Source organism: Homarus americanus, unplaced genomic scaffold, assembly GCF_018991925.1.
Source record: "Homarus americanus isolate GMGI-L3 unplaced genomic scaffold, GMGI_Hamer_2.0 scaffold26734, whole genome shotgun sequence".
NCBI lineage: Eukaryota > Metazoa > Arthropoda > Malacostraca > Decapoda > Nephropidae > Homarus > Homarus americanus.
In genome coordinates this window covers 189,639-202,929 of record NW_024752382.1, presented here as the reverse complement: position 1 = coordinate 202,929, position 13,291 = coordinate 189,639, and the positions used below count along the sequence as shown (strand labels likewise).

At 45.5% G+C, this 13,291-nt stretch overlaps 1 protein-coding gene across 2 annotated transcripts in view; it reads right to left on the bottom strand.

Annotated features, from left to right (window-relative positions):
* LOC121855077 (RNA/RNP complex-1-interacting phosphatase-like) overlaps positions 1 to 1,735 on the bottom strand; it is a 60,221-nt gene extending 58,486 nt beyond the window's left edge. For both annotated transcript variants that reach the window (XM_042349902.1, XM_042349903.1), the window contains exons 1-2: positions 1,616 to 1,735; positions 1,331 to 1,410 (exon numbers count right to left, since the gene is read on the bottom strand). In XM_042349902.1, coding sequence (XP_042205836.1) covers positions 1,331 to 1,410; positions 1,616 to 1,729 — 194 coding nt within the window. In that variant the 5' untranslated portion in view covers positions 1,730 to 1,735. The remainder of the gene's footprint in view (positions 1 to 1,330; positions 1,411 to 1,615) is intronic.
* Between the last annotated feature and the right edge of the window lie 11,556 nt (positions 1,736 to 13,291).

The window sequence follows — 13,291 nt, the reverse complement described above, 5'->3', positions numbered from 1 at the left end:
TGCCTGCGGGAGGAATGGGGAGAGAAAGCCCGGGGGTACAGATAAACTCTTTCACACCCAAGTGATATGTGAGGCGTCTTCTGGTCGAGTGGTGCGACAGTCTGGTGCGTGAAGTGCGACAGTCCAGGACAAGCCAAAAGGTGATACTCTGATTGGACAAACATCCATCAGGCGCAACAAACATTATCAGGAGAAGCGGAAATTAGGTAACCTACCTCAGTCACTCGTTCATCGATTTACTTAGTTTCCATTTCCACTTCTTTTCCATCACCAGAAGGGCATCATCAAACACGCGGACAACCTATCAGAGATGTGAGGTAGAGGAGCGACACAATCCTCCTTCACCCTGACCACGGCACCACACAAGATGGAAGAAAACAAATGAGATGCACCTTCCTCTTCAAAGGCAACACGTGAAAAGTTTCAACAAAAGACGCACCCCCCCCCCCCCCTTCAGCCAGGTTTATTATATATGCGAGTAAGGTGCGACCACGGCGCCACGTACCCCCACTCCGAGGCCTCTCAACCCCGTGTACAGTACATCACCTGTGTACGTCTCTCTTCGTGAGCGATCGTGTGTACTCATCTCCAGTGCACCAGTCTGCCTGTAATCAATTACTACCTGTATAAAGGCAACAAGAATTTCACCTGCTTGTAAATATGAAAAAGGACAATAATATATTGTTTGTCACGTGTTACATCTATTTACTAATCGTAATGTAACCTACTACATTGTACACACTAGTTAGTACAATGTTCTTATCAGACACGATAATATCACCTCACACCAAATTGTGAACAAACACTTACAAACAAACAAAATCTTCAATTAATAACATCTAAAGACAATTTTATAAAAGTAAATGAAGTGAAACCACGAACACAGTGACAACTAAAGATGGTGTCACCTGTTGTTGATGGGCGTCCTCTGGCCAGGTATAAACACACCTTAAGACCGTCTCTGTTTATCACCTTTCCCCTTCTCTTTACATTCACCACTTAGCTCGAGGTGAGTTAATCTACCATCGTACACTTGTAATCGGCCACTATAACTATGCTAACCCCACATAATATGAACGGCCATGGCCACTACACATACCTAAATCACCTACATTTATCTTGGCACAATTTGTGAAGGGGTTCAATTTTTCATAACACATCACCTGGATGACCTTAACACCTGTCCAAACCCTTCCAAACCCTTTTAGGAGTTATTTAGCCACACACATCCCAAATTTGTGGATGAACGTCACAGGTAACACACGCAAGAAGCCCCCGTGCTAATGGGCACAATAAAACTGATCCACTGCCAAATAAATGATGTACTCACTTGTTGACGACCTTTTGGTTGGGGACGACCTTCCCCTCTGTGAAGATCTTGGCGTGCTGGATCCCCTGGTTGGAAAACTCCTGCACCGGGAGAGAACATCAAGTTAGCCAACACGACACCTAGCCATCTCACTTAAATTTACAGTACATGGACTTTCCTTTCCCACAAAGATAAATAAAATACTTGTGTCTACAACAATAACAACAAACACGAACTATAAGAACAACACCAACTAAAGTAACAACTAATATGAATACCAAAACAAAGACAGGAGTTGGTACTGACGTTGGAATCATAGTAGCGTGTAGTGTTGGTCAGGTCCACTACCATGCCCAGGTTGGTACAGTGGTCCATCAGCGTGCGGGGGGAGAACCAGCCTGCTCTCTCCACCTTCTTCATGATGGTCTGCCGGGGAGAGAAGGAGATACTGGTTAGGGGAGATTGTCTACTAGTGGGGAGAGAAAATGGTCAGTCGGCATATCTTCCACAGTGGGGAGAAACACGGGTCATTTGACTATTAATTATATGCGTGTGGTAGAGAGAGAATTACAGGTTAATTGACTTATTATCATCTACCTACAAGGGAAGAATATTACAGGTAAAATAGTTTATCTACCTCAGTGGGGAGAGAATTACAGGTTAATTGGTTTATCTACCTCAGTGGGGAGAGAATTACAGGTTAATTGGTTTATCTACCTCAGTGGGTAAAAAAAAAACGTAGGTATGGGGTTTAAATTATCTGTTAACCGAAAATTGCTACACTATGCTGGCTACCTGTGCTAAAGGTAATCACTAAAGTTACTTACAGCGAGTTTAAAGATAAGGATTAAATATAATTCGGTTTATCCAGACACCATTTAGTCTAAACATCTCTTTCTTACTCTCTCTCAGCAAAGGTTTTATCCTTCTTCCTACACCGTATCTCTCCTTTCTATTGTCCTTCTTACTCTCTTCTTCCTCCTCCTCTCTCTCTCTCTCTTCCTCCTGCTCCTCTCACACGCACATAACGTTCTCTCTCACTCTGGTTGTCTATCGCCCCCCCCCTCAGTTAATTACTGGTACTATCAACAATACAGTAAATCCCTATTAATCCTCCACCAGGTAATAGAGAGAGCCGTAACGACCAAACTCCCTCCCATTATAGGAGCCAGTGAGCCAGCTAGGGTCTTACACAACTTCCCTTCTGACACGTTTCTTATACCGTGTTACTATGTAGTGTTTCTACTGGCCAATGACAACCCTAATACTGTTCCAATATCAATACTGCTGATAACGTTACTATTTTTACTACTAGTACTGCTACTATTATTACTAAAATTTAAAAATTAATTATAATAATAATAAAATGATGAGGCAAACAAGATAATGATCATGAAATACGATAAGCTATTAAAATGGAGGATGAAAATAATAATGATAAACCACCATTATATTTACCACCACTATCATCATTCACTTACCGGGGAGAGGAGGGGGAAACAGCGTGTGAGCCGAGGTGTGATCGCCATTACTTACACGCTGATCAAATAATACTCCTTATCAACAGTCCGGACACCCAGGCGCCGTCTACACCCATCCCCCACTCATAACACACTGGGGGAGGAGTGGGGAGGTTATGGAGGGAGGGGGAAGTGGTGGGGAGGTTATGGAGGGAGGGGGAAGTGGTGGGGAGGTTATGGAGGGAGGGAAGTGGTGGGGGAGGTTAGGGGAGGAAGTGGTGGGGAGGTTATGGAGGGAGGAAGTGGTGGGGAGGTTATGGAGGAGGGGAAGTGGTGGGGAGGTTATGGAGGGAGGGTGGGGATGTTATGGAGGGAGGGGAAGTGGTGGGGGAGGTTGGAGGAGGAAGTGGTGGGGAGGTTATGGAGGGAGAAGTGGTGGGGAGGTTATGGAGGAGGGAAGTGGTGGGGAGGTTATGGAGGAGAAGGGTGGGGGAGGTTATGGAGGGAGGGGGAAGTGGTGGGGGAGGTTATGGAGGGAGGGAATGGAGGGAGGGGGAAGTGGTGGGGAGGTTATGGAGGGAGGGGGAAGTGGTGGGGAGGTTATGGAGGAAGAGAAAGGGGAAGAGGCCGTCATTGAGGGCAGGAGAAGGGGAGGAGGAAAGGGGAGGTGACGTGAACTGATAGGTCAGGAAGGGAGGCGTAAATGAGGGAGGGGTAACGGAAAAGGGGGAAGAAGAGGGGGAGGAGGGGAGAAGATACGGGACGGAGAGTAGGAGACAAAACCGCGGTTAATGTAAAGAAGACAGATCGACAGGTTGTGCAGTCAGTGATCGGAAGAGGAAGGAGTGAACTGAAATTACAGCAGCATTCAGTGTCATTCGCTCTCCCTCCCTTCGAATTAACCTCTTAAAGAAGAATGTTACTCGACTTGGGACAGGAGAGAATGAAGAGTATATTCAATAAAATTGATAAGTTTTAGATAGTGTCCAAAAAAGTCTACAAGGCAATGGCCAAACCATACAATTTTTTTTTTAGAATTTTTAAAAAAGATGTGGGTTTTTTTCCAGTTGCAAATCAGCATTTTTTGGTTCAATGCTGCAGTAAATTTTAGGTACCAATTTTCTTTTTCAAAGTAGGATGTGAAGAGCTAAGAATATGGGGTGCTACTATGTGGTCTACCGAGCTGGAAATTGGTCTGTTGGGTTGGGTTAGGTATAAGAAAGCTACAGTGTAAAAATCCCGGTACACCGCATATTATAATGTAGTACTGAATATGATTCCGGGACTTAGAAACCTTCCCTATCAAGATAGATTAAAGAAACTAAACTTGTATTCCCTAGAAAAACGAGGAGTGCGGGGAGATTTGATATAAGTATTTAAGTGGGTGAAAGGAATCAATAAAGGCGATATAGAGAAAGTTCTTATAATATCCGAGCAGGATAGGACTCGTAGCAACGAATTTAAGTTGGATAAGTAGATTTAGGAGGGAGATAGGAAGAAACTGGTTCACAAACAGGGCGGTAGACGAGTGGAACAAGCTTAGCAACTTTGTAGTAAGTGCTGGAACGCTGGAAAGTTTTAAAAGGAGGCTAGATAGATTCATGGACGATAGAGTATGGTTGTAACTCTCGACAGGAGCTGCCATGCACAGGCCAACCGACCTATTGCAGACTCCTTATTTTCTTATGTTCTTAATATGGGGGACACAGCCATACCATCTCCGCCAGGCTGGGTTTCATGAGAGCAGAAAGCATGGATAAGTCACGTGTCTTACCTCCCCACCTCTCCTCTCTAGGTCAAGTAACTACCCATAACCAACATGGAGGTCCAGTCGCTACAAAATGACACCGACTAAGAAACATGGACATCCACTATTTTCCATGTTATTCCAATAATAAAGCTTATATTCAGACATCCTTCCTTATCCACGTATTCTTAATTTTCATCTTAATATGTACAATATACTGTAAACTTATCAGTTTTGTATAGTCAACTTCTGTTTGCTTATTTTCATCATCATTAACACTATCCATTACCACCACCTGGACACCCTCCACCGCCTACCAAGTCATGTGTGATCACCCCCCACCCCGGCATAAATCAGCGGCGGCGCCAGAGGTGTCACCTAGGGAACGCCACACCAGCAGCGCCGACGTCATTACCAGCCAGACTGCCACTACCAGATACCAGCAGATTTACCTTCTTTATCGCCTCCCAGATACTGGTCGACTCCCCCGTGTGTCAGGCTCGAGTGACAGCCACCACTTGTGTAACTAACCACTCTTTAATAACGTCACCACAAGGGGGTCACAATATTGATCCATTTTTATAACGCGCCTGAATAGCGAAAACTCAATTTGTTCATTTATTGTAGCTTTGTTGGAGTGACTTATATAGTACATAAAATTCTATCTGAACGAATTTATTGCCGTTGGTTAAGGTAATGTCAGTGAGCATGTGTACCTCCGTCAATATACATCCATTTTTATAACACACCTGGGTCTTGAGACACCCAACTGTTGTCGACTGTAACTGTGTGTGAGTTTTATGGTGACTATATCTGGGTGTGTTAGTACCGTATACACAAGGTCGTGTCGATGTGCAGTTGATTATACGAGTCTACATTCATTTGTTGTAATTGAGGTGAGTGTAAACTGCCAAGAGTGAACTACGAGGATGTACTGAGGGGCGGAGGTCGGTGTGTAAGGGGATGGGTGGTGGTGGGGGTAGTGGTGGGGATGTGGTGGTGGTATGGTGGTGGGGTAATGGTGGGGATATGGTGGTAAGGGTAGTGGTGGGGGGATGTAGTGGTGGAGATATGGTGGTAAGAGTAGTGGTGGGGATGTGGTGGTGGGGGTAATGGTGGGGATATGGTGGTAAGGGTAGTGGTGGGGATGTGGTGGTGGGGGTAAAGGTGGGGATGTGGTAATGGAGGTAGTGGTGGTGATTTGGAGCTGGCAGTGCGATAGTGGTTGCCAGAAGCAGACAGGTGATTGGTTGGGTAAGTAATGTATATGTCTTTCCTGTGTTTTTATTGGCTTAGAAGCCTTAAATAGTAGTATGGAAATATACTCCTGTTACAATGATGGTGATGGAGTGATGGTTGCAGGTGCGTATGTTGTGAAGGAGTGATTTCGGTGGTGGAGTGGGGGGAGAAGGGGAGTAGTTGGTGGTGGTGGTTGGCCGGGGTGATGGTTGCGGAGGGGAGGCGGTTTATTAGGGTAATGGGGGATAGGTGGTTGGTTGAAGGGATGGTGGTAGGATAGTGGTGGTGGGTGAAGGGGAGATGATTGGACGGTGGTGTTGGGTCAGTGTTGATCTGCCTCTATCCGCACCACACCGCCCAGCTCACGGGTGGCGGGCGGGCAGCTGGGCCTAGAGGGCTGGGCGTCGCCACCCACACGCCAGACTCATCACCGCCGCCCATATATCACCGGCCACTACTATGTCAGGTAAGGTTTCATTAACATGTCAGATCTGCACATACGCGTAACTCGTTGTGGCGTGAGCACAATAACACACTAACACAAGGAGAGGCGGGGAGGGAAGGATGGAAAAGAAGAGGAGGGAGGAGGAGAAAAAGGTAAGAGGGGGAAGGGCGGGGAGATGGAGAGAAAGTAGGAATTCCATCTCCAAGTAATAAGTATTGACACAGGCGTGGCTGACACCATCCGTTTGTTTGTACAGACAGGTGCTCTAACGGTGGTCTAGGTACCCACCACCTGAACAAACAAACACCTAACTAAACTAACACGACCGCATGAACGCACCAGCCTACCTTCGCGATCCCTCAACCAAAGCAAGTTTCTGGAGATGCAAAAAAACACAAAAAAAACAGCTTTTTAATACAACCACCAAGAAGAAACGTCGAGTCATACACTACAGCCTTAAGATCAAGACGACGTGGACGTGTCAGGGGGGTAGGAGAGAGGAACTCCTCACACGACGATGGAGACGTGTTTGGAGACTTGACTTCAAGAACAAAATGATACCGTCGTCAATAAGCCACTTTTTATTATCAGTAAATTTCTCTCACACACACACACACACACACACAACGGGTAAAACAGTGGTACAAGGGCACTAGAGAAACAGGAAAAATACAGGAAAACGCACACGACAAGTACAGGGAAAATACAGGTACAAAAATTCCAGCAAAACCAATAATATTTAGACCCAAATTCTCCCGAAACATAATATTACACACACACACACACACACACACACACACACACATTCCTCTCGCTCAGGTTATCATGAGCTACGGCGGGAGTGACATCTCATCACCTTCTTTAAGATTCCTTCCTAATTCCGCACGTTGGAGGTCAACCGCAGGCGACCGCAACGTCGCCTTATCAGAGCCCTCGCGGTCGCCGGGGGTCGTCGCTATCTTATCACCTCGCTATCCTGCCAGAGAAGGTGACGAAGGACATCTGCTCCTTCAGGTCTGCCGACGCCTCGCCACAAGGGTCCCTCGTCACCCCCAGTAAGTAATATATATACACCAATCTAACCTGTCTTAGTCCAAGGATCCATGTACAGTGTCACCGGAATGTTGGTATGGTGACCTACACGACACACTCCTCAAGTACTCTCTAATGTCAAGTGTGGTGCTACGGGCATAGTTTTACAGGAGGAATTGGTAAAATATTTATTACTCGTCTGAATCCCATAGGTATCTTAAGACTACACAATGGAAGAGCAACACACCACACACTCACACACACACACACACACACACACACCACACACACACACACACACACACACACACACACACACACACACACACACACACACACACACACACACACACACACACACACACACACACACACACACACACATTTTGTTCATTGGCTGACAGTAAGAATTTAGTCTTTACTGCTGTAACATATAAGTTAGGGGGTTAAATACTCATGGCACTTGCTGGTGTCACCGAATAGAGGCACAAGCATACAGAAGTGGAAGGGTGAAGCGAGGCCGGAAAGAAAGATAACGTGACGCAAAAAGGAGTCCAGGACAAAGGAAGAGAGAAGAAAGGTAAACTGGAAGACAGCGGAGGTGAGAGGTGAGGCAAGTGGACGAGAGGACACAGAAGATGAGGCGAGAGGTGAGGCAAGTGGACGAGAGGACACAGAAGATGAGGCGAGAGGTGAGGCAGGTATTATAAGAGGTTGGTGAGAGAGGTGAGGCAAGTGGACGAGAGGACACAGAAGATGTGAGGCAAGTGGACGAGAGGACGTGAGAGATGAGGCGAGAGGTGAGGCAGGTATTATAATTGGTAGAGGTTACAGTGTGGTGGGGTGGAGGCGTGAGATAGGGGCGGATGAGGGTCGTCCTGTCCTGAGCGACTTGTCATGTCCTGGCTGTCTGTGGTCACGGGGACCGTACCATACTCCATGACTTTAGACCGTAACGGTACCACCTGTTCGTGACTACACATTTTTTTCAATTCTCTACAACCTATAAATACGCTGAGCTGTGAAATGTAACACCTCAGTAAACTATAGAATTTCTTAAGAAATTATCATACTCGGTTTCCATTAATCAAATCAACACGAGTGCGAGCTGGTATGTGTTTACGAATACTGATAATAAAACAGTTTATTTAGCCAGAACAATACAGATAGAGTGGATAATAATAACAATATTAACATGGCTGAGTCAATTGGGAGCCTGAGCTCTCCTGTAGGCACCTGATATATACTGTACATTTATCTCAAGGAAGTATTATGTAACATTTAGTATCATCTGGAATAGTACAATAGCTTGGTGGTAATAAGAACGTATCAGAATGTTACCACGGTTATCACTTCGGTTTTTTTTTCCATTTATATTATAAGTATATACATACTGTACAGTATTTTACAGTTGAGTTGATATACATTAATATGATAAGGGAGAGAGGCAATACAACAGGATTGTATTAAGGTGAAACAAGAGGACAGAAGCTGTCAGTATCAGGTCTTGTCGGCAAATATATAATTATTACAATGGTAATTTCTATCTATCTACATGACAATTTCTGATATAATGATTTTGGTGGTACAATATAGGTAGGAATATAAGTTAGGTATTACAAAAACATTAATACTTAGACAACAGATATTGTTTTAGAGATGATTTAAAGGAAGGGAGCGTAGTCTGCTCGGATGGGTGGAGGTAAGTTGTTCCACACCTGATTATTCCGGAACTGGAAATAATTATTGTAATTCAAGTTAATGACCGATTTCTAAACAAATAGGGCACAGCAGTAGGTGTTAATATCCTGGATTTTTTTTTCACTTTAGCAAATTGTTCGTTAGTGTGATCATTTGTTTTTCTTTCAGGGAGGTCAGTGTCCGCACAACTCTCTTCTGTGCAGTGATCAGTGTATCAGGTGTTGGTAAACAAGATCATAATAGATTTATTTCATTGCTGCCAAAGTGCACGACTGACAACAGATACAGGATACCGCACTGTTTATTGACTTTACTGTGAATGGCTTGTATGTGGTTTCTCCAGCTATGTTTCTCATCAACAACAACTCCGAGGAATTTAGTATTTTGTTCACGTTTGAGGACTGTATTACCAAGGTACAGGTGGCCCAAATCTGGGTGTAGTTTGTCCTTCTGTAAAAGATTGTGTAGTGGGTTTTTTCTCGAGGTTTAAGGTCAGTTTATTACGTGTTACCCAGGTCCTGACTTTAGTCAATTCAGTGTTCATAGTTCTCACCAAGGAATGGAGATCTGAGCTGTGTGGAGGGTCGTGGGTGAGGTGTTCCTGGTCTGAATAGAATTGATGATACTCCAGGTTTACTTACTGTTGTCTAATGCTGACTGGAGCTTATTTGTATAATAGCTACGTCTGGCATTTCTAACTGCTTGAGTTACTCTATTTCTGATGCTTCAGCAAGCATCACCGAAAGTTATGGGACTGTTTACAGAAAGCAATGATGATATGCTTTTGGATCCCCTCGGTGGCACCAAGGCCGTCACGGGGGCCTCGCACTGCAAGGAAAACAAAATGTTCTTGTGTCTCTGTAATATAAAACAAAGCGCATTTCTATCTTTAACTCAAACAATATTTGTCTTCAGGAACGGCGAAGGGCATAGGTCGTACCTGGAAATGAGAGGTCGAAGGTCATCCTCAAGAGACCTAACACAGGCGGCTGTATCTTAAGTGCGGCGTCAAATACATCTCAAGTAAGTGAGTTGGCAGAAGGTAAGAGACAGACCCGTCGCCACACACTCCACAATCATGGTAGCATTGTCACCACACTCCACCACCATCTACGGCCCCACACCACCTCCGTCTACTTTCTTCCTCTACACAACTCGGGCCTTGTTATCTGAGTGGCTGTCAGGCGGAAGACAATTATAAGTAAGTTTTATTGCTGATAAGGCTGTTAAGGTTTAGGCAGACAGACAGCCAATCAAGTGTCATGTTACCTTATGTGGACACCTGCGCTAATCAACCTATTTATAACATCGATAGTCGGTTTAAATGCTCAATAACAATCCTACAATAACCAATTAAACCGTAAATTCATCTCTATAAGTTCGTGTCACAAACAGAGATGTCGTGAGGGAGCGGCCAGGACGCCATCTCGTAAGTGGGTTACCTGCCCACCTCATCACGGCGCATGCGCGATATCTACGACGTAAACATCTGTGTTTGTTTGTTAAGGAGACATGATTCTCAAAAAAGTCGTAAAAAGTAACTGTGAAAGAATCTTCGGTAATTTTGTTTTGTTTAGATCTTGATAAATACATTAAATTTAACTTACTCACAAACGACCGAGGCGTGAAGTTCTGAGATATTAGATAATCAAGAATGGGATTTAAGACTTGCATAAAACCAGAAACACAAAAGCAGGAAATCTAAGTGAGCCATGTTGGTGTTCTATGCTGTCTCGTGCTAGGGTGTGGCGATAATGGTCTAAGGACTACCATACACACGTCGCTCACTCACTACAACTTAAGTCTGATCTAGAGGGACAATACCATCTCTTGTATGTGGTGGTGGAGATATGGGCGACGGCAGCAGAGTATATATCCCGCCAGGGTCACAGAAGCGGGGAGGGGAGAGGTTGACCCTTTGAATGTGACAGCCTTCTACCCCCACACACTAGGCACCACGCTCCTCCTCATCACCACCACTATCTCAACACCCGATACTAGGGAACCACTGCCTGACGGTGCGGTCACAACCCCCACCAGAGGAAATAAGTTACAAACCACGCTTGTGCCACGGTAATGGGAAGGTTCAGTCTATCAAGAGGCTGACCCAAGCGATAAAACTGCCCGCTCTTCTCGTCTCTTCTCTACAGATTTTTTTTAAATCTGTAAAGAGAAGAGAAGAGAAGAGAACCCGGTGGATATGTTACAATGTCCGAGTATATACTGTAAAAGATATTGGGAACAAGATAACTCTGCTAGATAAATATTGACGAGTTCCTTGACAGTCGTGGTTGTGTCCTCCGTGTAGTGAGTTGGAAGGGGTAGCAGGCTAGGTGTTGTGGGTAGAGAAGGAAGACGGGAGAGGATGTTTTTGTGTGTAGGATGGGCGGAGATGCTGTGGAAAAGAGGTGGTGGGGATATTGTGTGGTTGGGAGGAGACGGGCGGGGTGTTGTGTGGTGGGGAGAGGAAGGGGCAAGAGTGTTGTGTGGTGTGAGAGGAGGGGGGCGGAGGTGTTGTGGTGGGGAGGAGGGGCGGGAGTGTGGTAGCGTCACGTTACCATAGCGACACACAACCCATGTTCGACTCACGACAAAACCACAGTGTCGACAGGGCCAGCGTCGATCAACTTGTCCGTCCCTCCCTCCCTCCGTTCTTCCCCTACACCATCACCAACAGAGTTAGCAGCGCCTATCAATTAATTATCTTCACTCCAATCCCAGTTTTATGCGGGGTAGGTTCAAGGGGGGTACAGGGTAGATCAAGGGGGTACAGGGTAGATCAAGGGGGTACAGGGTAGATCAAGGGGGTACAGGGTAGAAGAAGATCAAGGGGGTAGATCAAGGGGGTACAGGGTAGATCAAGGGGGTACAGAAACAAGAGTGGGAAATACTAGACAGGTGTACAAATTTAGGGACAAGATTACAGGTAACATTAGTTGGAGTATAAACTTAGGTAAGCAGTACAGGAAGTGATGATATAAAACAGTCAGTGCCTTAAACTCTAAATGCGAACGGAGAGAGATTGATTCCCAGTAGACAGATGACACGTGTTGCCAGCCATCTCCCCGTCCGTCCGTCTGTCTGTCTGTCTCTCTCCTCACCCCCCCCCTCTGTTTTACGTTATGTGGTGCACAATCAAATTAAGGTCTTGTTAAATCACTGAGCTCCTTACCCACTACATAAAAACACAAGTAATTTAGAGTCGCCTCCTGAATTTTTTATAAGGCGCTCGGCTAAACCAATTAGCAGGGTGGGTGAGGTTGAAGGAGCAGGGAGGGGCTGACTGGTAGGTGTGCCCAGAGGGGAAGAGGGTAATAAAGTGAAATGGACGCCCTGCTGAGTGTGTGTGTGTGTGTGTGTGTGTGTGTGTGTGTGTGTGCGAATATAGATATCCACACGGGTTGCTTTGAATGTGAGGATGTTTACAAATGCGTATCGATGCATGGATATACACACAAGCGATTATAAAATGTACCCACCCATATACATACATACATACATACATACATACATACATACACACACTCACAAATGTGCTTCAGCGCTGGTGTGTACTGTACTCACTCCCGTCGTACTCCCCCTCCCCGGTCCCCAGACACTTCTCAAAGACCATCATCCACAGGTGAATTCCAACATGAGTCACCCACAACACTCGAGTGACGCCTACTGAGAGAGACCTACGCCCGGGGAGGTCAGCGGTGACACACCCTCCAAGGACCAGCCGCAAACAGGACTCCAACACTGTCAACTAACACAAAATACTCGGCTCTTTAGTTACCTGAGATCACCAACGCACTAATGAGGAGAAAAACATCATGGAGGTATTAAATGGTTCACGTATATACCACAGTTACCATTGGCCTTCATCCTTGAACATTTCCGAAAATGATCATTGACGAGTTGTTGAGATGTGACAGCGGCTGTTACTACTACTGTAATTACAACTAAAACCAAACATCTGTTATTACTTCAACCTCTACTAATGCGAAAAGTGATTCCTGAAGCTGCCTTTGGGATGTCGTCTTTATGAACTAATAAAAAGATACGAGCCAAGGTGGGAAACTGTCCACTCACACACTCGGATCTGATAAGGCAGACGAGAAAGTGGTAAAGGGAGGGAGGGAGGCCAACATGAACCTTGTGTTGTGTTCGGGGTGACTTGACGCTGGTTGTAAACAGGTGGTGTCAAGAGAAGGTCAGGTGAGCGAGTGTGTCGTCTTGCACCATCTTCATCCATCTGGCTGTACATCAACACACTGTATCTGTGTGTGCTCTCTCTCTCTCTCTCTCTCTCCACGGACAACAACCCCGAGATCTCATTTACGCCGTCTTCTACTTTCCTTTTGTTCTTCGTCTCG